This window comes from Embiotoca jacksoni, unplaced genomic scaffold (genome assembly GCF_022577435.1).
Source record: "Embiotoca jacksoni isolate LCO1_2020_lvr unplaced genomic scaffold, fEmbJac1.0.p SCAF_8, whole genome shotgun sequence".
Classification (NCBI taxonomy): Eukaryota; Metazoa; Chordata; class Actinopteri; family Embiotocidae; genus Embiotoca; species Embiotoca jacksoni.
In genome coordinates this window covers 11,877,878-11,901,932 of record NW_027185436.1, presented here as the reverse complement: position 1 = coordinate 11,901,932, position 24,055 = coordinate 11,877,878, and the positions used below count along the sequence as shown (strand labels likewise).

The 24,055-nt window shown below is 40.3% G+C and overlaps 1 protein-coding gene across 1 annotated transcript; it reads right to left on the bottom strand.

Annotated features, from left to right (window-relative positions):
* Nucleotides 1-629: 629 nt before the first annotated feature.
* On the bottom strand, nucleotides 630-23,312 carry kntc1 (kinetochore associated 1). Its single transcript, XM_069138938.1, has 62 exons — nucleotides 23,229-23,312; nucleotides 22,819-22,967; nucleotides 22,407-22,527; nucleotides 22,104-22,219; nucleotides 21,804-21,882; nucleotides 21,596-21,673; nucleotides 21,466-21,500; nucleotides 21,269-21,379; nucleotides 20,642-20,735; nucleotides 20,393-20,445; nucleotides 20,173-20,285; nucleotides 20,015-20,069; nucleotides 19,822-19,920; nucleotides 19,694-19,737; nucleotides 19,543-19,605; nucleotides 19,359-19,434; nucleotides 18,703-18,828; nucleotides 18,407-18,573; nucleotides 18,181-18,292; nucleotides 17,901-18,044; nucleotides 17,755-17,811; nucleotides 17,451-17,522; nucleotides 17,204-17,323; nucleotides 15,229-15,372; nucleotides 15,042-15,137; nucleotides 14,453-14,556; nucleotides 14,258-14,360; nucleotides 14,042-14,176; nucleotides 13,827-13,946; nucleotides 12,871-12,943; nucleotides 12,490-12,557; nucleotides 12,105-12,400; nucleotides 11,801-11,973; nucleotides 11,251-11,351; nucleotides 10,783-10,927; nucleotides 10,620-10,676; nucleotides 10,365-10,528; nucleotides 10,118-10,222; nucleotides 9,890-10,018; nucleotides 9,383-9,499; nucleotides 9,130-9,239; nucleotides 8,749-8,965; nucleotides 8,217-8,306; nucleotides 7,950-8,115; nucleotides 7,396-7,454; nucleotides 7,100-7,316; nucleotides 6,942-7,015; nucleotides 6,609-6,819; nucleotides 6,307-6,419; nucleotides 6,133-6,188; nucleotides 5,906-5,984; nucleotides 5,698-5,822; nucleotides 5,461-5,596; nucleotides 5,253-5,348; nucleotides 5,027-5,083; nucleotides 4,621-4,675; nucleotides 3,092-3,155; nucleotides 2,270-2,399; nucleotides 2,083-2,172; nucleotides 1,487-1,641; nucleotides 987-1,082; nucleotides 630-789 (listed from the first exon to the last, which is right to left on the bottom strand). The coding sequence occupies exons 2-61, from the start codon at nucleotides 22,954-22,956 to the stop codon at nucleotides 1,010-1,012; spliced, it is 6,576 nt and encodes a 2,191-aa protein (XP_068995039.1). The 5' UTR covers nucleotides 22,957-22,967; nucleotides 23,229-23,312; the 3' UTR covers nucleotides 630-789; nucleotides 987-1,009.
* Nucleotides 23,313-24,055: the final 743 nt, after the last annotated feature.

Genomic DNA, 24,055 nt, shown 5'->3' with positions numbered 1-24,055 from the left:
ACAAATGCAGTAGTATTTTTTTTGTTGCGCGTTTACTCTCCCAAAAAGGAGTCTGGTCTGCATCGGGTGTGAAAGCACGTGAGCAGGCGGGCGGTGGTGATTGGTGGAACTAGTGGCTTGCAGATAAGTGGCCCCTGATGACTGGAGGAGCTGCCTCTGTGGGGGAGCATCATTCACCTCACCCCTCTCTCCCAAACAGCCACACTCCTACCCAGTGCGTCCACCTGTAGCTTTTACCATGCGCATTGCTTTGATTGCCCTCTTTGAATTTCGATGGGTTTACCGTTGCGTTCATTATAACAAGAGGTTAGAGTCTCTTTCGGTGGGCTTCGTTTGACCTTCTTGTCCCGTTTGTGTAAGATGAGTCATGTTGTGTCTCAGCTGTCTCCAGACAGGTATAACAGTGTGTAAGAGACAAAGCATTCACAGAAGTCGGGCACAAATATCCTGTAGGTAATTGTATGACTGGATAAATGGAGCTATTCCATTAGAAAAGAGGCTAGTGTAAAAAAACACACCCGACCCGCTGGATCCCCGACGTGCAGCGTGCGAGGGCCCGCATATCACTGCTTGCAGTTTTAATCGATCTTGTGCTTCTAAAGTTTTTCTTCAAAAATTTCTCGAAACAGTTTTCAGTAATGAACAGAATTTATTAAAATATTTCAATGAATAACTGAAAGTGCAAATATTGCATCTCGGGCCAGGGCAGACCAAGAAAGACTGTATTAATACAACAGAAGAAATAGTGCTAGTTTGTCCCAATACTCTATTTTACAGGTTAAGAAACTCCTGAAAAACAAATTTAAGTAAAATTAGAGGATCGTTATGTTTCTATCACAGAGAAGAGAAACAAAAAAGGCACACATTTATAAATAAAACAATAATTAAGATTTGAACGGCATTAAACACAAAGTTGATTGATTATATGAATCTTTGAGTGGTTTTTATTCTGCACTAACTGGGTCCAGGATCTCAGCTTCAGTTACCTTTAGTGAAGTCGCGTCGTCTGTCAGCGTTTCACTCTTTCATGCTCTCTCCTCTGTTTCATGTATTCACGATTGAGCGAGTCAGCATCATCCTGACTGAAGAGCAGATTAAAAACAAACTGATGTGAAGAACTCAAACATTTTGAAAGGGAATCATGTAGGTTTTGAGCAAGTTTTATTTTGTTCTATAACTCTTTTAAGTTACATTAGACTAGAAAAAAAAAAGAAGAAAAAAAAAAAGAAGGCTCTGAATGTGTGTGCATGCCTATTGTAAGTTTAGTACGTATGGTCATGGGCAAGAGTATCTTGTCAGTCTTGAATACGAGTTTTTCCATGGATCATACAGAAATCTGTTCTGTATCTCTGTATATATGAATATATCATTATTAACATTATTCTGTGATAATGACATTATTGATGTTTTTTGACCAACAGTGATTAGAAATGTTTAAATGCTTCTTTCCCACGATATTTGGTTTTGAAAAAAAAAAAGATCTTACCAGTTCTGGCTGATCAGGTAGTCGACCAAGTCTTTCATCTGGTTAGGCTGACCACTCGACACTATGAGCTGCTTCAGATGGCTGAAGTGTTTGGTCTTCAGCAGTTTCTGGTGCTGTCCATTTTGGCTGATGAAAGTTAATACCGTCTCCCGGATCTGAGGGATCAGAAAATTCATAAAGTCACATAATATGACAATAGCTCAAAACCATACAGCATGCCCAGTTAACATTCATCTGTTGAGAAAGAGAAAGTCTCACCAGACACCAAATTTAAAAACGGTATACGGCCAAATACAGAGAAATGAACCTGGTGGTGATATGCCTAATCAGCATTTTGTCGTTTGGCAAGGTCTAAAATGTAACAGACGTTTATTGATATGTAAAATTTCTGGATTATAGCTTCACCACCTGAAACAACAGCTAAACTGGAAGCACAGAAAAGTTTTTTCAGCTCAAGTGTAAATACTAAATGAAGTTGAAGTGCCAGGCAGTTTAATTGTCAGTTTGAGTAAGAGCCGAAAAGTGAATGAAATGTCGGTTCTTGTGTACGTGTTTGGTAGAAAAGACTTCACATCCGGTCTAAAATGACACCTGACCTGCGAAGGGATTCCGGCCAACTCCCCGGTGTTCATAAGTTCTTCCACCTGCTCGAGGACATCGACCGGGTTGCAAACAGACAGGAAACCCTGGAAGCAGCAAAAAGGGGGTGAGTGATCATAATTAGAGCCTAAAATACAGTATATAGCTACTTCTCACGTGTTGTATTGACATGGAGGCACTCACTTGGATCTGTTGAGCCTTTTTATTGGCACAGGGGATGAGAAGGAGAGTCCCCAGGGCGAAGGCCAACAGATTTAACTGCGCGAAGCGATTGGCAATTCCTATCAAGTCCAGATTCAACTGGAAAGGGCACCTTGGAAAGAAATATGAATGGCAGGGACGGAGGCAATAAACATGAAGAGAAACATTAAACAAATTCCAACATTCAGTAAATCAAATCTGGGTCCATGAAACAGACAGAAGTCGTATCTATATTGTATAACTGCAAAGATTACCATGCTTACATACAGATGAGCAGTACAACAGATGTAATGGATACAGGACATCAAGCTGAAGTTCATTTTCTAGCCCTGCCTCTGGGTAGGCTTTTAAAGACGAGAATCAACCAGCCAAATAAGTAAGATGATTACACACAATTGTGGCAGATGAAACTGACTGTGTGCATGCGTCTATGTATTGTACATGACACTGATGTGATGAATTTAAGTATAAAGACAGTAAGAACATTTGCCAAGTGAATCCAATCAAGACGTTTTCATGTCTTTGTTGTTCTTTTAGCCATTTTCTCCACTTGTGTAGAGAAAAGTTTAAGTTCTGACTGAAAAAGACAACTGTCCAACAGTTTGTTTTGCCCTTCAGGTCATGTGGTTTCAGTTATTTACTCTGCTATGCAGTGTCTGGAAAAAAAACAACTGTCAAACTAGTAAAAGCATATTGTGTGTATTGTATGCAGTTATATTCTAGCACTGCCAGTCCATTGAGGTTCTACATGGTCCTCATGTGCAGGACAGGTGGTGGTGATAGCTGAACATGAGCAAGACGTACTTGAGGAGGAGAACAAAGGTCCTGTAGAGTGTTGCCTGTTGATCTGGACTCAGAGGAATAGAAACTGCCACCAAGAAAACAAACGAGACAGTCGTGAGCATTCAAGAGAAATGCTGAGCTGTGCAACATTAAGGGGCTTTATAAAAAAGTAGTAATTTACTGAATTTAATATTTGATTTGAAATAATGTCTGTCTCACTCTGTGGTTGTATGCAAAGCCAACACTTAAGAAACTCCAACCACAGGGGCTCAAACATGTCAATGGATTTTTCATGTTTTGCATGTCAATGCAAGGGGAACAAGACGCTTGATGCTGGCACGCAAACGTAGAAGGAAACTATACTTTTTCTTTAGAATGCAAGCATAAACAAGAACTGAAATTACCACACGCCATTTTAAGATAATGAGCAGACGCCTGCGCTCACAAAGCCTGTAAACAAAAAAATGTCTGCAGGCAGCCTCCTCAGTGTGGCTACTGTAGACCGATGTATGTATCATTACCCGAGAGAAAACAAGACTTGAATTCATAACTTTAAAAGCTCTACATATTCAATAATATATCAAGTTCACTGCCTGTATAATTAGATTGATTCCTGTCATTAAGTGGAAAGATGAGAATAATGTTAGTTAACTGTAGCAAGACTCCAACCAGCTAAACGAGCTGTCGGGGCCTCATAAACGTTTGCCTGGACGTCCCCCTGCTTCCACTCCAACTCCGCCGTAAATTGTTTGTCAGATTTGTTGTTTGGGATAATTGGGGGTCGGTAAGTAACTGTAACTTTTTTTTTGTTGGCGAGTCTGCCGTTATCGAGCACGTTACGAAACATACGCATATTCTTCATCAGCGGTGCTCATATTCATGATCAAGCCAGTCCAATGTTTACTAACAGTCGCATAACATTAACAGCCAGCTCGCAGAGCTGTTCTCATGCGGACACTGACCGCTGTCAGCTGAGGCAGAAGATGAAAACAGCATTGATGATGCTCTCCTCTCGTGTCTCAAGTCAACAATCTGCCATTGGAAGCGACAGATCTACTTCAGCAAACAGAGACAAGGCACATTTTTGGTTCAAATATTTTTCAGTCTTAAACTGAATAATATATTACTGTGACATTGTTTATTTATCGATGTAAGTTTTTATATGGTGCTTTCATCTGCTGTTAAGTGCAATAAAACTGTATCTTTCATTCATAGTTTTGTTGACAGTTAATTTTTTTTTTGGTTAATTTGTTTGTTATCATTCTTGAATCATTCCATTTTATCAGATGGAAACAAAAACACCCAAAACAACAACAACAACAAAATATGTCATTAGAATATATATATATTGCTCTTCCTGCTTTCTAATTATCTTCCTTTGAAAAACCATATCAATCGACCACTACTTTGACTACTGAAGGATTTTAATGTGCAGCATTACTTATACCACCAGGACATGGTATAAGCATCAGCACTCAGCATCAACACACATAAATGCATGTTATTTGTTTATGGAAATGAATATTGCTGACAAACAGTAAATCTTGTACCTGAGACAAAAGGTGCCATTATCATGCTCCTCCAGGTCCGGGAGAAACTCGAAACCTGGGGAGAAAATAAAATGAATAAAAGAAGAAAAAAAACCCATTTTTAAATTCATCTAGATTATCACCGATTGTTCTGGTTCTTTTATTTATGGCTCAGCAGGACATCTGTGCTGGAAGCGGACAGATGATATGAGCGCAAGTTTGTGATGTCACAAACTTACGAAGTTCAGTTGCTGCATTTGTGCTGTGTGCATTGCTCCACGGACTGAGCATTTGTCATTTCACAGTACTAATAGAGCACCTCAACCTGCTTTATGAAAAGGAAATCAGATTTTATACAATGAGGGACCTTTAAAATTAAACATAATTTATATCTTTTAATCTGTAAAATGAAAAGTGATTAAATTACCTCCCACAAAGCAGGCACAGCGACTATTGCCTCTAGAACCTTCTGCAGGCACCCGATCTGAAGAGAGGAAATAAAAACGTGTACGTTTTATTTCAGAACACGTAACCATGATGCCTTTATTTAAAAATATCCATCCTGTTGATAATTGTTCCAAGAATCAGGGGGAAAAAAACTGCTCCTTCAAATCCAGACTAATTGTGTGAATTTTTGGTGCGTGTTGTCTCACCAAGTTGAAGCTGAGCAGCTTCTGAAGCAGACTGTTCCACAGCTGAGGGTCGTATACCTGGTACTCCAGGCACAGGTCTGCCACCAACTGCACTGCCTGGAAGGACAGAGGCTGCTTCAGTTTGTCTGTATGCAAGATTTCTAACCGAGGGAAGCAAAAATAAAGAAACTAGCTGGAAATAGTTGTGATGTTTTCCCTCAGAAAGTACCTGCGGCTCATGACTGTGGTTCTTCCATAGCCCTTTAACCAAGCCCTCTTTGGGACTACTGAGGAAAGACTGCAACGTGTAAGGGATGTTTAACGCCTCCAGCTGAGAGACAAAGATGTAGCATCTCAGGTAATATCTGCATGGGGATATAAAACAGAAACATTGATGATTATACACCTTTCCAATTTTGACTTCCACCCATACTTTTACTGTTTAACTGTTTTCAGGGCCTCTTACAAGATTTTGGTCTTGGGGATCTGCAACTGAGCCTCCAGAGTGGCTGCATCAACGAGGCGGACGAGACAAAGCAGCGCTCGAGTCCGATGGCTGAAAGTCAGACGGGGACCAGAATTGCTGAGTGGCTACAGATGGAAAAAACAAAACAGACATGAGCCTCTTTTGTCCAGTATTGAGACCTACAATTAATTTTTTTCTTCAAACATACCCAGGTTTCGGCAGTTAAAATGGGGCTTAGAAGACGGATAGCCTCCTCCATGGGGCAAGACTGCAGCATGTACACCACCCTGGAAGAATCAAATATACAAAAGCCAACACATTTCAATGTTTCCGCTCTTTTGCCCAGTGATTGTGGAGGTAAAATAATACAATGACTATAATTATTAACAGAGAGGCAACAGAAAGATGCATTGATCATTTTATTGAAAACTCCACCTCATTAAGTCTGGATCCTCCTCAATGTTGCTGACAGAGTCAGGGTTACCAATTTCCTTTATGAAAGAAAAAAAAAAGCGTGAAAAAGCCACACGATGGATCCAATACAGCAAGTTTTCTAAAAAACAAAACAGGCAGGGAATGAAGCGATACCAAAAGCAAAGACGGACAAACCTTGGTCGCAGCTGGGCCTGTTTTGCAGATCCATTTTTCTAACATCATGTTACAGATTTTGAGAAGATCCACCTTGTTGATTACAGCTATTTCCTTAACTGCAGCATGAATGTCTGCGACACAGACAAATCATCAAATTAAAGAGACACCACACTGTCAGTCACAACATAGTAAACAGATTAATCATTAATAGTGATTATATAAAACTAGCGCTAATGTTGGAGTTACAAAAAGACAAACCTGGTTCAGAGTAGAACATGAATTTACTGAAGCGTCAGACAGTTGTGTTACTGCATGCTCACCAGGATAAGTTTGACCTCCGGACTCTCTGTACCGCTGCGCCACACTGCTGTGCTCGTAGAGGGCCACTATGAGCCTTGCCGGCAGCCCAGTCAGTTTCAGGTGCTCTGGGCTGTTCAGCTGACTGGCTATCAATATGTTTTCAGTAGCAGAGCGCTGAAACTGCAGCTTCAGCTTGGACAGAAATGTCTCCCCTCTGGCCCGCGCTGCTTCCTGCTTGGAATCAGAGAGGAAAGGAAGCTGGTTAATGTATTAAGACACTTTCTAGATGGAGATTTGAGACATTTTAAGTTTGATGAAGTACATTTCTGCAGGTAAAAATCACAAACACTGACCTCAAGGTTGGGATCCTTCAGCCACGCATCTCCAAGAGCCAAACAGAACTTAAGTGACTGTGTCTTCTCATAGCCTGTAGGGAGTAAGAAACTACTCAGAGCGTACATATACGAACAAACCGAGCAGTGTCGTGTCGTGGCTCGAGTGTGGCTCAAACCTGCTGGAAGCTCCTGGGTTATCGTGTGGGCCGTGGCAGCAGCCAGCTCCGGGTTTTGGATGGAGTGGATGTACTTCATCATGTTCTTTGCCACGTTGAAAGTCTCCTTATTGTAGCTATGACCTTTACCCTTTTTCTTTTTCTCCAGGAGTAAAGGCTTCATTTTCTTCTCAAACACATGGTTTGCTGCTGCCATGTATAACTTGTCAAGGCTCACCTGGAGAAGGACAGGAGTGTCATTTATCATCTCTGTGATTACACAGAGTCAAGTTACATCGTAGATTAGTGTGCTTTACCTTCATCAGTTTGCTGATGAGAAGAAGTGTGGGGAAGGTCTCCTCACTGAGCTCAGGGGCTAAACACAGTTAAATATTGTAGTTAGCTTTAAAACAATTTCATCAACTCATACTAGTAAACTGCTATTTATAATAAAAATACAGATTTTGTCAGCTTAGGTTTCACAAAGAAGTTTTCTATGGCAAAAAGGTGTTTGAAAGTTTAAATCATCCCAATTAAAGGAGTTCAACTGCAGACACAGAGGTAACTCATATCTAAAATAATGTTTGGACCTCAATTGAGTCGTTGCCTTTTTAAATTTTTTTTTTTTTTATACCTAATAACAACATTTAACTGGCGCACCTTTAAAATACAGACAGATTTCTTGTCTATAGCAATGAAGAGAACTAAGAGAAAATGATATAATAAGGAGTAGATGATTTGCATATGAATAATGATGAAAAGTCATAAGCTTATTTCTGAGTTTACATCGCCTCCTCCTGTCGAAAACAAGATGTAGTAAAATCAGAGTAATCTGAGTTTGTCAGCGCTAATATAGCAGAGGCTAACTCACAGATAATCTTCCAGTAATGTTTAGTTTGTATTAGCAGGTGGAAGGGAAGTCTGCTGTTGGACAGCGGGTTCGCCAGCAGACTGTTTTCCAGAAGATACATGTTCTCCACGTCTGAGGGAGGAGAGACTCGCTTGTAGGACTTCAGGTGCTGAAGGAGGCCGATAGCCTGTGGATTAAAAGACAATGTTTTCCAATCTACGCAATTCATTTTGAAGACGAGGCGCCATTTGATTTCAAATATGCCAGTGTTTTTTTGTTTTTTTTTACCTGACTAACAGAGAAGCTGGTTACGTTGTCATCTACAGCCTGGAGGATCTCCAGCACAATGTTGATTCTCTCGTAGTTGTAAGGGCTGAGCTGTATGAGAAAGAATTTTGAAGAATCGCATAAAACATTTTCATAAACACAAAATAATTAGAAGATATAACTTGTTACAGTGGTGTTGATCATTGTACTTCATAGTCACTAGTATTGGGCGTGACGTTAACATTTTCCAGCTGGTCATCGTCAACCCAACGACTGCCGTTTGCTGATATATACACTTACGCAGGTGTGTGCGCTGGTGTCTAAGTAGCATACTAAGCTAAAAGCACATGTTTAGCCACAGCACAAAGCAGCTTTATTTTTGTTTGTGATTGTTTACTTTTTTATTTATTATTATTTATTTTTTTAAATTACCGATAAGTAAGCACGCTTCTCATTAAGTGTCAAAAGGGCTGAAAAATACTTTCCACTGGGCCCTGGTGTTTATGAGAAATTACTTTAAAGATCCCCTCCACTTCTAATTTGCCACTCTAACCTTGAATATGGCAGCACAGAGATTGTCGGTGAGCTCGCTGGTGCTCTGTAACATCGGGATGATCTGCAGGACTTGTTCCAGTGCGTCGTCGTGACACAAAGGCTGCACCTCTTCCTGGCCAAAATCCAGGTCACCTGTTCCTTCCTCATCCTCTTGGAGCAGCAGTAAGGTGGTAATGTACTGGTTGATCACACTGTCACGGTCGAGACCAAAGGTACTGCAGATGGACGCAAAAGGACAACTTTTAGCACAGGCAGGAAAGTGAAACTTGCATACCAGAAAATAGTGGACATTTAAGTACAGACTAGACCCACGTGTCCAAAACTAACTTTTCTTTTCCCTCACACGGTAGAAACTAACAACAGGAAGTAAGTGGCTGACCTGCAGTACTGGAGGATAATGTCTGGGGTGATCCTTCTGTTCTTCACCAAAACTGGGATCAGACTGCTCTTCATCTCAGGTCGCTGACGGAACACCGGCTGGATAGATATCTGGGACAGAGCAGGGGTACGTAGGTGAAATATGAGATTAAATGACAGAGAGAGAAGCTGAAATACAAAGTACAATGACACTCGGTCTATACAAACCTATTTATTAATACCAGAATGCTCCTGGAGTTTAAGTGCTGCATTACCTCTAATTTGCCAAGCTTGATGCCCCACTCAGCATCAGTGATGACCGAGAGAAATTTCTTTTGTTCCTCTGCCTCGCTGTAAAAGCAGCAGAGGTTGGCCCCGATCCTCGCCACAGCCTGAAATAATCCAGACACAGTCACGGATTTCTTGTAAACATGAATGGAAATGTTCCCATACATGTGTGTGCATGTCTGTGTGTTCATATTTTTTCCCCCAACAGTGATTAATGTGTAACATGGGTGATCACTGATCATGATTTAAAGCAACATCAAACAATCACTGAAGTTGGAACACATTGGAAGAACTTTTGTAAATAAGACTAAACGAAACATGACAAAATAAAATGTTATGACACCAGAGTGTGATTTTTATGCACTAATGAATGTTACACCAACTTCACACCACAACATTTACTCTCTGCTGAGCTCCTTCTCTTTTGTCTCCATTATTATTACAATAAAAGATTTGACAATAACTTAAAGAAGAAGAAAAATGTTGTTGCCTACCAATATTTTGTCATAGTTTTGCCGAGTGTTGTCGATAACTTTCCATAGTATTTTGAAGATTTCTGCTTTAGAGAGGAGTGTACAGAGTCCAATGGCCAAATCGCAATTGACCACCCTCGAGTTGAACACCTTGGATCCACAGAAATTAGAGATATGGTTATTTAAAAACACACTCAGATCCTTAAATCTGCCGTTACCCTTTCATGACAATTGACTGAGAAGACTCACCTTGTTCAAGAGGGCCACAGCCACAGTATTCAGAGTAGTTGCAGTTGTCTTTCGGAGATTGTTCAGGCATATATTGTACTTCTTGAGCTCTTGTGAATCATAAAGCTGAGACGAGGTAACCGTTTACAGTGTTATTCACAGTACAAACATTGCAATATATTTTTCTCAGTTTTACAGGCAAGACGCTAAGGCTATACCAATAACCAAATTGTTCGAGAAACACATGCAGTAAATGTCACCGTCACACCTGCACGCTTAGTTTCATGTCCATAACGTTAGAGGTGACATGCTGAAGACAGCTGCCGTATGAGTTGACCAGCAGTCTGAGGGCCAATTCCAGCTGACTGCACTCCTGTAACATCTGTAACATGTTGGTCATGGGGCCGAGGAGGGGCCGCATGTAGTTTGAACCTGCATGCGGGCCAGGTAAGACACAAAGTAAACTTTCCCGATTACAATTTTAGGAAAACAAATCGAAACAAGCATCAACTTAAAGACCTACCATCTTCAAAAGAGCAGTGTGACAGACAGGAACAGTCCAGCGGGTACAGTTTAGTGTCTGCAAGAATGATACTAAATAAGTAAAGCTGATGAAACCACACTGCCTGAGGAGATGAAATCCTAAACAGACCGTGAACACATGATCAATTTGAGCATCTTCCTACCCCGAGAAATAGGCAGCAGGCAGTTGGTGATTTCATACTGGACGGGGAGCACTGACACTGGGTCCAGAACAATGCAGTCTTCATTAAACACATCCTGGAAACTCCACTGAGAATAGGGATCTTTTTCTGCCTCCAAGGTCAAATCCTGGGACATTAATTTAAATTTACAGTTAGTTTAATGCATTCTGTTCATTTTGCAGCTTAGTGAATCAAAGCCATTATTTAAATGTAATTTCATTAAAGTTTTTCATCATTTCTTACTTGAAAGAGATTATAGGAACTTTACAACTTACTTACTGTAAACACACAAATTTCTGCCATTTTAAATTCTCTTGGGTGTTTCCAGATAATCATTCGTGACATATGAGGACTGATTTAAGGTTTGCTAACAAATAACCCATCAAGTACAAAGCAGGTTAAAATAAAGTAAATGAAGTCTCACTCTGTGGAAAAAGATTAGATACTGACCTTGGATATGAAGCCATAATTATCTGATAACTGACACTGATGATAGACATCCATAGCTATCCGTGTGCACTTGCAAAGCTCCAGGCAGTCCAGGAGAAGATCTGCAACAATTATTATAATATTAACTTTTTACGACTAACGCGTTTTGAAGTGGTAGGGAGCAGCCAGGTTAACTTAGAGCTGAAAAGAATATTGTCTTGTGAACTATTTAGCCTTGATGCTCTTTCACTGTTTGCCGTCCTAAGACATCATCTTCAACAAAGTCAGAAAAACTACTGCTATTACATTGAAGATTATTTTCCTGCTTTGCTGAAGTACTGTTTCAGTGTTTATCTGTGTGATTTGTAACGAATACTTTTCACTGGGTTCGAGATGAATACATTTACAGTTGGGTTTTCAGGAGAAACGTGCATTAAATCTTTACTGTGAAATTTCAGCAAACTAACAAAGATCCAAGGTATGTTATTTAACAGCTTAGTTATAAATCCAGTGCTGATTCACATAACAGCTATTTTTTACCAACATATTGACATTTACACATGTTCTTTACCCGAGTCACACACAGTGATGGCCTGACAGGCCAGATCATGTATGACTGCTGGCAAGTCCATATCCTCAGGTAGCACCATGGGTACATCAGCCTCAAGCATCTGGCATAACGTCTTGGCAGCAGTGAACAAAACCTTCCCGGTGTTGCTGTTATAGTGGTGCTCATACAGCTCACTGAGGACGTAAAGAAGAGATGACTTTAAACATTTAAATAATAACCTGATCATTAGGGTAAAAACTCATCATTGTGTCCTGTCCCCTCAGTTTCCTGTCCCACATATGGCACACCGTCCACACATGCAAACCTTAAGATCTTGAGGGCCTTGTCCACCTTGCCCACTCCGAGAGCTCGGAGGGCCAAGTCAGACCACAGCTCCTGCTCGGTGCGCTGCAGCTGCCTCCCGAGACGACGCAAGCCAGCTTCTGTGGAGATGGTCTTGGTCTTGCCATCTGGATCATTAGCCACAACCGGAGTTGTCGTAGCTTTCCCCTGAGACGATTGGCACGTGTTTTCATAGGCTGTGATGTGATGCTCCTGGATTTGTTTGCGGATGTTTGGGTCCTCATAGTTGGAGGGGGTGAAGAAAACATCAAAGTCCTCCTGAGGAAACAGAGAGAGGCTGAAGGTTAAAAACAAAAATCACAGAACAGATGGAGTATCACTTAAAACACTCCTTAAATGATGCTCACCTGCAGGTGGGCAATCGCCTTGAACATGATGAGGTTGTTCTCACACTCCATAGTTTTAAGAACATCATCTGCAGAAGACATAAAACCTGGCATCACTCTTGGATATTCAGGTATGTGGCTATAGCATTTCACCCCCCATTTTGTCTAGAAATCCAATGTCATCTGTTTTCATATAATTTCAATTGACAGGAAACTAAAGAGTCCATTTGTGTGATATTTTTCAGATCAATAGAGGAAAACTAGACTTTCCTGAAAGATCCAATAGTCAGTCAAAGAGCTGGAGCTCAGAGGAATTCAGGGACTGTCTTAAGAAAACCTCAGCATGGTTGGTGTTTGCTGACCAAGTGACTTGAGTCGGTATTGATTAAAGTAAATACTTACGTTTCTGGATTTTATGCAGGTATTCCAGGGCCTCCACCATCACCTGAGCTATGACCATCTGATGTTTCTTGTGCTATCAAAGAAAGGCAGAGAGAAAGTTGAGAAACGCAAAATAATTTAATGATCATACGCTTACCATAATGTTCTTCTACTTTCTCCTGTTCAGTCATCGAGGCATTCTTTGAACATCAAGTCCTTCCAATTTCATATATGTTCTACTATAGGCATAATTGTGGTGTCTGTTGTAGATGGATCATCTAAACAGGTGATTAAAGGTAAATCCTGGTCTGTCAGATCAGACAATATGAGAGCGGCAGAAAAAAATTCAATATTGACATGCATTTGGTGCCAAGCAAGAAGAACCTCTAATTCTAAGGCCACAGATGTACTTGTTTTTGAACAACACGCTTGCTTTTAACAACCATTTGCGTCGTGAACATTATTGCTCACATATTTAACTCTGCGTGTAGCTGGAGGACTCCATAAAAGGCACACCAGAGAAACAATGATGTCATTAGAACATCCTTATGTAAACAATAAACATGGCAAAAACTGAGTGGGTCACTACTTTTCTGATTCTGAAATCAAACTGGACCAAACACGCTATTTTCACTGTCCAGCATTTTCCGCCATGCCCCAACGTAACGGTCTCAGATTTGTTTCCCTTTAGTTGCGCATGTCCCTGACCCTGTCACATCTCCACAGTTCGCCTACACTGCCCTCACAAGCCATGTGTATATTGCATCTTGGGTACGTGTTGCGTTAATTTCTAAAGGACGCCACCACGTGCATGCAAGTGTATCTCAGGCCTAAACAAAATCTTAAAATGCAACAAATGACTTTAGTGCTTTTGACTCTACACTCACAGAACTGAGCCTCAGAAAAAAAATTTAAAAAAATAAAAAATCCTAAAATGCACTTCTATTTCAGACACATAACATCTTGACTTTCCTCACCTCATCAGATATGTGGTGTTTGTCCCCCAACTGCAGCCTCGCCCACGCTGTGAGACATTCGATCACACACTCTGCCTCTGCAGAGGACAGCTTCTTCAGGACAGTCAAGATCTCCTCAGTCTGAAAGCAGCACAAGAGAGACTTCCTACCAACATACCAGGAATGAGGAAAAAAATTATATAGTGCATCATTTTGTCATGAGGGCATTAACATACCTTGCCATGGCCTATCAGCTGGATGAGGTGCAAATAATTGATCTTCGATGTTGGTAGCTTGTATGCCTCAGCTAATTTCAGGGAGTCCTCATGAGACATCGGTAAGTGTTGCTTCAGGATGTATCTAATCAATGTCTGGAGAGCATATGTGTATGAGTGGTATTTTATAGGCAGGCACAATAAAAGTCTTAAGTCACTTAATTAAATCAAATTTACCATAATTTGAGTATTGTTTGAGAGGTTGAAATTGCGAATGCCGTAGCCTCTGAGAAGTTTTCTGATCTCCATTAGGCGGTGGCTCTCCTTTAAAAGCTCTTGTCTGGAGAAGAAATCAGGGATAAAAAAATCATAAAGATACTGCTGACTCCGGTAAATATTGCTACGTTAATGATAACTAAAATATAACCATACTTTGGCCAGTCCATCTCGAGGTACTGCTGAACAAGTTTTTCCACCACGTTACTCCAGGGCACCACAGCTTTCTGCATGATCTCCAGCACAGCGTCTACCATCAGCTGACAGGAAATACAATAAAGTGAGATTTTATAACTCCCAGCATAAACCTCAGTTTTTGCACAATCTTACTGTTTGGCTTTTCTGGCTGATTATTTTCTCAATTAATCGATTAGCTGTTAGGTCTTTAAAAAGGTCAGAAAATGGTGAAAAATGTCGACCAGTGTGTCCAAAAGCCCACGGTGCAGGCTAAAATCACTTGTTTTGTCCAGACCAACAGTAACATAACCAAAAAGATGTTCAGTTAGTATGATGGGGGACAAAAGGAACGAGAAAAAAATTTACATTCAAAAGCTTGAATTAGAGAATTTGAGCATTTTTTCAATAAAAAAACACTTACTCAAAACCAAAAATATATTATTAGAACACTTGGTAATTCATTTTGTGTAGATCAATTGGTGGATTAATTGCTGCAGCTCTAGATTTTTCACATTTATTCGCGCTCATGAACCTTTTGACTGCAACTGTAATGCTGTTCCAGACTTACATCAGTATCAGTCATGCAGCTGAGCACGGACACTGCTTTGGCTTCCCATTCTGTGAAAAGTGTGGTGGTCTGAGAACTGCAGCGCTCCAGCAGATCCTGGTGGAGTTCAGATTGGGAGGAGACACAAAAGCACCGTCAGATTTTTTTTTAAAAAAGCAACCAGTCTTTAGTTGTAATTGAGTTTTACCTTGATATACTGAAGGAGGAGCTCATCAAAAGGAATCTTGTGCTCCTCTGCATACGGCAGGACGCTGTTTTCCACTGTGGCAGCGATCAGCTCTGGAGCGGGCACTTTGTCCAGCATGAAGATCGCTACACTCCATACGCTTCCCTTTAAAATTGACAAAGAAGAAAGATTGACAACGATTGGAAACAACAACATAACTCACAGCATACCAGGGATAAGCATTATTCACAAACATAATGTCCCAATATATTTATAAATGGTGGACAAGATTAAACATCTTTCAATATGATTTGATTAATGGCAAAAACTGAGGGCTCCCTCTTACATCTGATCTCAGACCGATGCAGTTGTCATTTTCACATCCAGCACACACGTTTTTTAACTAGCAAATGTACTTGCACCTATCTGAGAACTAATTTGCATGTTGGTCTTAAAAGGAGGCGTGGTCAAGCGCCTTGAGGAAGCAGGAAGCAACTGACCAAGAACAACTTGTGCTTTGTTCCAAATGACATACTTCCCATAGTACCATAGTTCCGACTGTTTAAGGTAGAAACCCTGCGTTCCGACTCGTACACTATTTGTTTTTACTTTTAGTCCATACTACAGCTACCCTTAAAAAGTATGTACGGTAGCATGTAGTATGTATACAATTGGGACATACTACTTCATCATAAAAATGCGTCTTGAACTTTGACCCACTTTGTCATATCCGTTTGTAGTAAAAAGAAAAAGGATGCGATTTGGAACGAGTACGCTATCTTTTAATGACTCGTTCTTCTCCCCCTTCTTCCTTTTGCGGGTGGAGCATTAGCGCCACCAACTGTCTCGGTGGCTCAGGTGATGTGACGTATCTTCCCCCGCGCAACGGATTGTGGGTCAAAACAGCCAGAGTAGCATGCTGGCCTGCACACTGCAAAATACAACTGGATGTAGTCGGACATCCTGGTACTTTTGGCATCATACGTTTAACATACTAAAGAATTGGGACATACTAAATCTTTTTCTAGCATACTAAATAGTATGGTAGTATGGATATTGGATCGCGGGGAAAGTGCCCAGCATTTCACACTGCTTTTTTGGGGCGTTTTGAGTGCATCTTCCTGGTACTTACAGCGTACTGCATGTTTCTGTACTTGACAGTGTGAACGACCTCATACACTCAAAATAGTGAGTGTTAATGCACAAGTCCACCATTTGGAACACAGCACTGGTGTTGAGTCAGTTGTAGTATTGTACTGTTATTCTAAGGGCACCTTATTGAAATGGTAATATAGAGCTACATCGGCGGGTGCACAACACGCTCACACGCTGCTCGTTACACACACTGGGACATGCAGTTACACACTAACATGCAAAGGATTAAAAATAAGAAGGTACAATGTGAAAGATTGATTGTTATTGTCGACATCAATCTAACCACAAGCAGATCTGTTTCATCTGCAGAGAAGCGTTCTTTTCTTCTACTTGGCAAATCCACGGTTTTATAGCAAATTGCCAGGATGCAAGCACACCCGGGTTTTAAAGGGAATGACGACGGGTTTATTTTATGTCCTAAACACACCTGTGATTAATTAACTAATTATAGTAGAATCCCTTTAAACCATGTTTCTTGCTTTGCACTCAGTTTTTCTGCAATGAAACAAGCAAAAGTAAATATGAACACACTCTAAATGCACATGTGCCATGCGCTTTAGATTGTGCACTTAGATCGTTAAAATGTTACTCAAATACTTACATTTTGTTTTCTTAATGAAACAATATAGAAACCTTAATAGTGATAACAGGTTAATGCATCCAGTCATTTACTGACATCTGGAGATACAGATAAGCTCCTGCATATTTCTAAACTGCTATTTTAGCTCTTTTTCACCAGTTTTATGACATTTTTTTTAAATATTGTAGTTAACTGTGACCTTCATATTACATCTAACGCTTGCGCAAATGAACTTGAATTCATCACTAGTAGAGAACAAACCTTCTCAAAGACTGAAAGTGAAAGTTTGCAGTTGTATTTCTGGTGGAGGTCCAGCAGCTGACGGAGGTTGGACACCAGGTACTTGAGGTTCTCTACCTCTTCTGCAACATTATTATCATCCTTCAAAAAGATTAGAAGAGATCAATAAAGTGTGAACCATACAAGGTGTCGATATATCAGCTGCTTTTTATTCCAACAAGTACATCATCAGTGTGGATGCTAAAACAAAAACATGCATCAAACTTACAGATGTCATCCATGTCCATAAGGAGGGCAGTCCGAGCACTGCCAAGTCCAACCCGTTCTGGGGCCAAGCACCCTGGAAGAAATATCACATTCATACTGACTGCTTCAACTAACTGAACAAAACTTTTTCTCAGTTTTATCCAACTAAAAACCTAAAATAATAATAAACTCATTTAAAACATTTCTATAATCCTCACTCCGCTGTGACTGATCAAAGTCAGTCACAGCCTCAACTGAATTTCAGCTCATCAACATGTTATCAAAGCTCTATTGTTTTCCAGCTGAATATTTGTTTTCTTCTTTACCTTTTCTGTTAACTCCAAATTCCTTGCCTTCTGCTCTAGCCATTTTGCCAGGATTCTCTATGGGGAAATACAGGCAGAACTTTTACTAAACATAGCATCACATGATAGAGATGCCGCTATTTCATGCACGAGTGAATGATTCCTACCTGTCCTCTTGGGAGCACTCTCCTCACAAAAGGAACAAAAACTGTCTTGAACCACGGGCACAGGTCTTGGGATGGAAGGTCCTCTGGTATGGCACTGAGCATGTCTTCAAGCCGGCTCTCATCAAACTCTGCTGCGATCTGTCCCTGTCACGATACCCAGAGGTAAACGATGTCACATCTGACCAGAACACCAATTCCCCCAGAAATGTCTTTTTTTGAGTTTAATTTATTGAGATATGACAAGTTTGTGTTCATCTGTTCTGGTTTAATTATTTGATACCTCGTATCTGAGCCAGAGGAGCTGAGCGCGCTTCATGTCTCCTTTTCTTAGATAGGTCAGAACGTCCCCTAAATTGTCAGTGCCGTTCAGAAACTCGATCCAGGCAATTCCACTATGGATGAAAAAGTGTCAAAGTAATTTGTGTACACAACCAACAAACCACAGCATGAGCGATATACTCTTTAACACTATAATGCAGTATTGGCCACTGAGACATTGACCCTACTTGAAATTTTCCAGGCCGTGCAGGCTGCAGAATGTCGCCAGCCTGGCCAAAGCCTCTTGGATCTGTAAGGAGGAGTATCGCATAGCGGCGTGGTTCAGCATCTTCTCGGCTGTCTCAAAGGTCGGCCACGGAGCCTTGAGGCAGTATTCCACCACGTACTGCTCATCCTGTGCAACACAAAGAAATCAAACATTTATCAGTTAGGGGTTTTATAGTCGATAATGATCATTTCCATTTGCTCTCAGAAACTCAAGACGTTTTGTTTCATTAACATTTACCAACACTGTGAAACTCACCGTGATCTTCATCAGGTTAGTCTTGGCCTCGTTTACAAGTTCAGACCACACTTCCTGTCCGTAGCCTCCCACCGATGCAGAGGCCAGCTGCTCCAGCACAAACTCTAGCTTCACCTTGTAGACAAGCTGAACAAAAACAGGACTGTTAGAGGTGTAGAGCCTCAATCAGGGGAGTACATAACCACCAGCCACACCACCAAACCAAAATAAGTTATACTAAATCGCTTTCTCTATTCTAAATTCAACGTCCACTGAACGGTACTAAAAGGTACTTTTAGCTACATGACAGAGAGTAAACTGCTTTATTGTGGCAAATATCATGATCACAATTATTTTGGTCAATAATGCGATCATTTAACACAAACAGATTTCCTATTTAACTCAATATATAATATAAATATAATATGAATAAAATATAAATATAAATCAAGTTTTAGCTTTTAGGAAGGAACAAAAGCGCACCACTGTGAAGGAAAAAGGTGCGCTGGCTTTATAGCAAAAAAAAAGAAAAAAAAGAACAGAATTTCAAAACAGAATATGGCACAACGATAATTGTTTTATCTCGAATATGTTGTTTTCATAATCATTGGAAACTCAATTGTAGTTAAAAAAAAATTAAATTCGATTTATCCCCCAGCCCAAACAGAGACAGTTACCTCTAAATCCAGCTCAAATGTGATGGCAAACTTTTCAGCCTCTTCAAACATGTGTTTGTGAAGAAGTCTGCTCAGTCTAGAAACAGAGAAAAAGGACAACAAGGTGAAATTATAGTGACATCTTATAGACTATGGTTAACAAAGTGCAATAAATGTAGAAATGTATTCAATTAAAATGTGGTACCTGTTCTCAGGCAAAGCCTCTGTGAAGCATTGGACAACAACAGAAGCTACAGGCTCCCCGCGACTACATAAAAAACAAAACGCCATTTAACATTTAAAGACTAAAGTACTGGCTGTAAATCATAGTAATAATTTTACAAAACATTTCCCACCTTTCTGGGTTTTCACAAATCCCCTCAACTAAATAAATAGTATCCTGTAATTAGAGGAGAAAATATTAACGAGTATAAACAGCACATGCAAAATCCATGCAGCTTTTTAGTAAGTGCTGATTATTTACCATGTTTAGTTTTGTCTGGACCAAACAGGAGACCGAGGAAACGTTGAGAGAGTAGCAAACAGTCATAGAGGGCAGAAGTCGTATTTGCAGCGAGCTGATCTAAAAAAAAAAAATTAAAACAGCAAGTCGAGTTCAAAACAGGACAGAAGACCTTCATCCACTGAAGGTTCTTCAAAAGGAGTCGTGCTGCTACCTGACTGCAGTCCTGCTTGGTCAGCGCTATCATCTTCATACTGCCTTTGTCTTGGCTGTAATTCACACAGATAAACTCTCATTAGTAACACTGCTTAAAGGAGACACATCTCTCTGTGTACTTACAGCCGCCGTATGTTATAAACTATTGATACATACGCCACCATGGAGGCAGAGCCGCATTCTGTGGTGAGTTCAAAGTCGTGAATGGCAAGATTTGGCCAACAGTGAATCATGACGAGGAAGTGCAGGTCCCACAGACTCAGAACATCCTGAGACAGAAGAAACAATTTGGGCCAAGTGGGTCATATTTAAACCTGAAATACTTAATGATCGAACGGCCTGCAGTGGCTTATCAAAGAGCTCATGGTGAACTCACCTCGGTGTCGAGAATATACAGCCGATTTTCCACCACCACCATCTTCCTCACACCTGCAAAGGCGATGCAAAAGGACAATACTCTAAAAAAAAAAATCTCCTCACCATATCTTTTATTTTTTCTCTTTTACTCAATGATTGTGTTTAAAATTAATCATCATTTACAAATCAAACATTTCGCTTTTGTAATCACCGTCTTCCAAAAGAAACACAGACAATGTGTAGCTATACACACACACTAACAGATCACCTGGAATCAAGCTGTTGTTGATGGAGTGAGCAAAGCACATCTTTGCCTGATGAGGGTCCATCTTCCATTGGGTCACAACATTTTCTTTATCCCCCTGTCAAGATGATAATGTTGTGGCAAATTATATGAGGAACACATGTTGCTTTTCGTGCTTTACATGAGGAGTAATAGCCATTCATAGGACGATTTTATTCAGACGATATCTTTGAAGCTGCCAAAATTTCACATTAAAGATTGGTTTAAATTTCACCTTGGAAATATACCTAATTTCCTTTTATGTGTGTTGTTTCTTAGCAGTGAGTCTGATTTGAGAAACATTAACACAACTGAATTGTAAGAAGATTTTCTATCAGAAAATCGTAATCCGTAAAAACCTAGTCACAATGTACGTATATGTACATGTTGGTGTAATTTCTCAATAGACATAGGGACATGTAATGGGAAAAGAAATGCAGAAAACAGCTTAGTATAGGACTTAAAAAAAACAGCAGTAAATATATGAAGTTATATTTACTGGTCTGTAAATAGAGTTTTATTTAATTTGTCCATAAAAAAAATACTTTCATTCAATATGTAACCAATGCATCTTTATTATCCGTTTATAAATAGATTCAAATGGACACTGACCCCGATCATTAAGTGGATTTCTTGGCCCAGATTAAACATCATTGCTGTGCTGCAACCCTCATCATGGTAATCCTTGGTGGAGCAAAAGTCTATCTTCATGAGAGACTGAAGCTAAACGAAGGAAATGTTTGATCATTTTTCTGTTATTCAAAACAAATTATTTGCAATTGCATAAATAAAAGATAGCCTCGACTCACCTCTTTCAAAGCTACCATATCCATTTTTTCAACAGCTGGGATGGTAAAAGAAAAAGGAATATTTCATTTGATCAAAAGCCTGGTACGAAAAAACAACCAAAGGCAGATTTTGCACGTAATATTTTGATACCTGTCTCGATCTTTGCCAAAGCCAGGTTTGTAATGTGGAAAAAACCATCCTTTATGAGAAGGAACACATGGTACATCCCTGTCAATTATAAGCACATTAGATTTCCAGTTAGATTTCAGATTCAGAAATGAACATAATTAGTCATAACAGCTAGAAAACAATGACAAATGTACTACATTTATTTTTCATATCTATAAAGAAATTTCACCCGAGGACGTCTTGTCGTCATCAATGATGAGATCGCGATAGGTTTTCTCATCTCCACTAGATGGTTTTTCAACTAAAGCCTACAAATCCAGAAAAATTACAGCATGTTAATAATGAATGCAGGTGAAACGCATCAAGCAGAACTAACTCACCACAGAAACACAGATGTCAGGATTATGACTGCTGTAGCCATCATGTCTAGAGTAGGATTATTCTTTAGACAGGTGCAGTGTAACAGTGGTTACATCTAATGGTATCCAAATAAACGAGCCCTTATGGAGATAATTAAAAACACCCATACTCTAGTGAGGAGGATTTTCTTGTGCGGAACGTAGATCAAATGAAGGTTTCCATTTCTTTCACAGACCACCAAAAACTGTCCTTCCAGGCATACATCAATAGCGTCCACTTCAGTGTCTGAAAAACAAATCTGCTATCAGTGGACAGTAGTTATGTGAGACGGGTCAAGCCGCAAGACTGATGTCCAACAGTCATCTTTGCAATTTCTTGGAGCATCTGATTAAAGCAATCTGACTTCTCACAGAAAGTAAAACAGCTTGAATATTAAAAAAGAAAAAAGAAAATACAAAGTGCAGTTGTTTACCGAAGTGAAAAAGCAGCAGGATGGTCTGAAAGCTCTGATCAAACAGGATAACTGTCTTGTCAGCAACGACGACACTCCAGTTTGAACCGCTGGAGGACGACAGACAGGGATCTGCCTGCACCTGCAAGAAACAGGATTATGACAGGCTGTCAAACCACCACCAATTCTTGTAGTACTTAAGAGATGCAGGCCCTTTTCCCTCAGGAGGACCCCAGAAGTCTTGGTTACGCCCCTGAAGGAAGGAAGGAAGGTAGATAGACAGATAGATGGTGGGTGAGTGTGTGTGTGTGTGTGTGTGTGTGTGTGTGTGTGTGTGTGTGTGTGTGTGTGTGTGAGGTAAACAACCGAAGCACCAGGGACACGAGAGAGCAGGTCCCAGACTGTGCAACAGGTAAACAGAGACATTCGTTACCTCGCTGGCAGTCGAGATTTTGACCAAGGTGTCCACCTGGTACAAGCCGCTACCATTTTCCTCTGATGACACGCTGTCGAAACGGACAGTGTTTGTGTCCTCGTTGGTCAGAAGTTCAACGTCGCTCCACATCACCATATTTCGAGTAGCTGAGTGACATGAGACACATGTAGTCATTTATTTCCGTCCACTTTAACGTGAGCTGCTCCGCAACATGCTGTAAACTAGCTCGGCTGGCTGTCCGTCACGAACTGCCTCTGTTTAACGTCTTCGCCATGTTATGGTAACGCTGCAGCGCAAATTGCTCGCAATTTAGCCGCGAGTTACAAAGTCTACACAGTGTAAAACGAAAGTCTAATATCTACGGTGAACTGTCGGATTACCATGAAGATGGAGCGCAAGTAACTCACCAGTTTAGTGAAATAACCAGACAGCTACGACACAGACGGCCGACATAACTCCGCAGCTTCAGCTTTAGAATTTGGCGGGTCGCTGTGAGCTTAGTGCGCATGCGCGATATGTTCCCTGAGTTTTGTCTTTAAGACAAAGCTGCTTCTTTTTCTTTCTTTCTTTCTTTTTTTTTTGTTAAACGGTGGCTGGCAAACAGCTTTTACCGCCACCTTCTGGATTAGAGTGAGTCGGAACCATTCTTGTAAATATTTTTGCATTTTCGATATATACTAAAATAGCCCTTTACCCTTTAGTAATGTGATTCATGTGCAGATTTAAGTATGTCTCTCTTGCCGATATCCATTGTAAAAATACCTGTACCATGCTTATTAATTGAATTTACTGTACTGGTTTAGCCAAACCTCAATCCTATTATATAATTATATCTCTATTGCTATCTCTGATTTGCTACCTTTTTTTTTTTTAATACTCTTCTTACTCGTTTATACCTTGCTGTATTTTACGATTATATTTAGGCCTTTTGCTTATTTTGCTGCCAGTTAATTTCTATATTTTCAATATGTGCATAAATACACATACATTTAATTTCTGTTCCTGGCCTCCTAACTCTGGAAGAAGTAAGTAATCCATTCAGCAGACCATCTTTTACACACATCTGTTAATGTAAACCGAACCATTTAATTGACATTGTTTGTTTGGGCTGTGAACAGCCTGAGAAAAAGTGCTGCCTGAAAGGTTTGACACAGGGATTAGTGCAGTGACGTAGAGGGGCGGAGCTTTAGGGATGACCGGACATCCCTAAAGCTCCGCCCCTTGTTGCCAGATC

What these genes read in the sequence shown, in the direction of transcription:
- kntc1 (XM_069138938.1), bottom strand. Translation starts at nt 22,956, where the DNA reads ATGGTGATGTGGAGCGACGTTGAACTTCTGACCAACGAGGACACAAAC. An exon ending in CACGGCCTGGAAAATTTCAA is followed by an intron (nt 18,293 to 18,406) that starts GTAGGGTCAATG and finishes TTTCATCCATAG; the next exon opens with TGGAATTGCCTGGATCGAGT. An exon ending in TCTGTGCTGCCATATTCAAG is followed by an intron (nt 8,307 to 8,748) that starts GTTAGAGTGGCA and finishes TTTCTCATACAG; the next exon opens with CTCAGCCCTTACAACTACGA.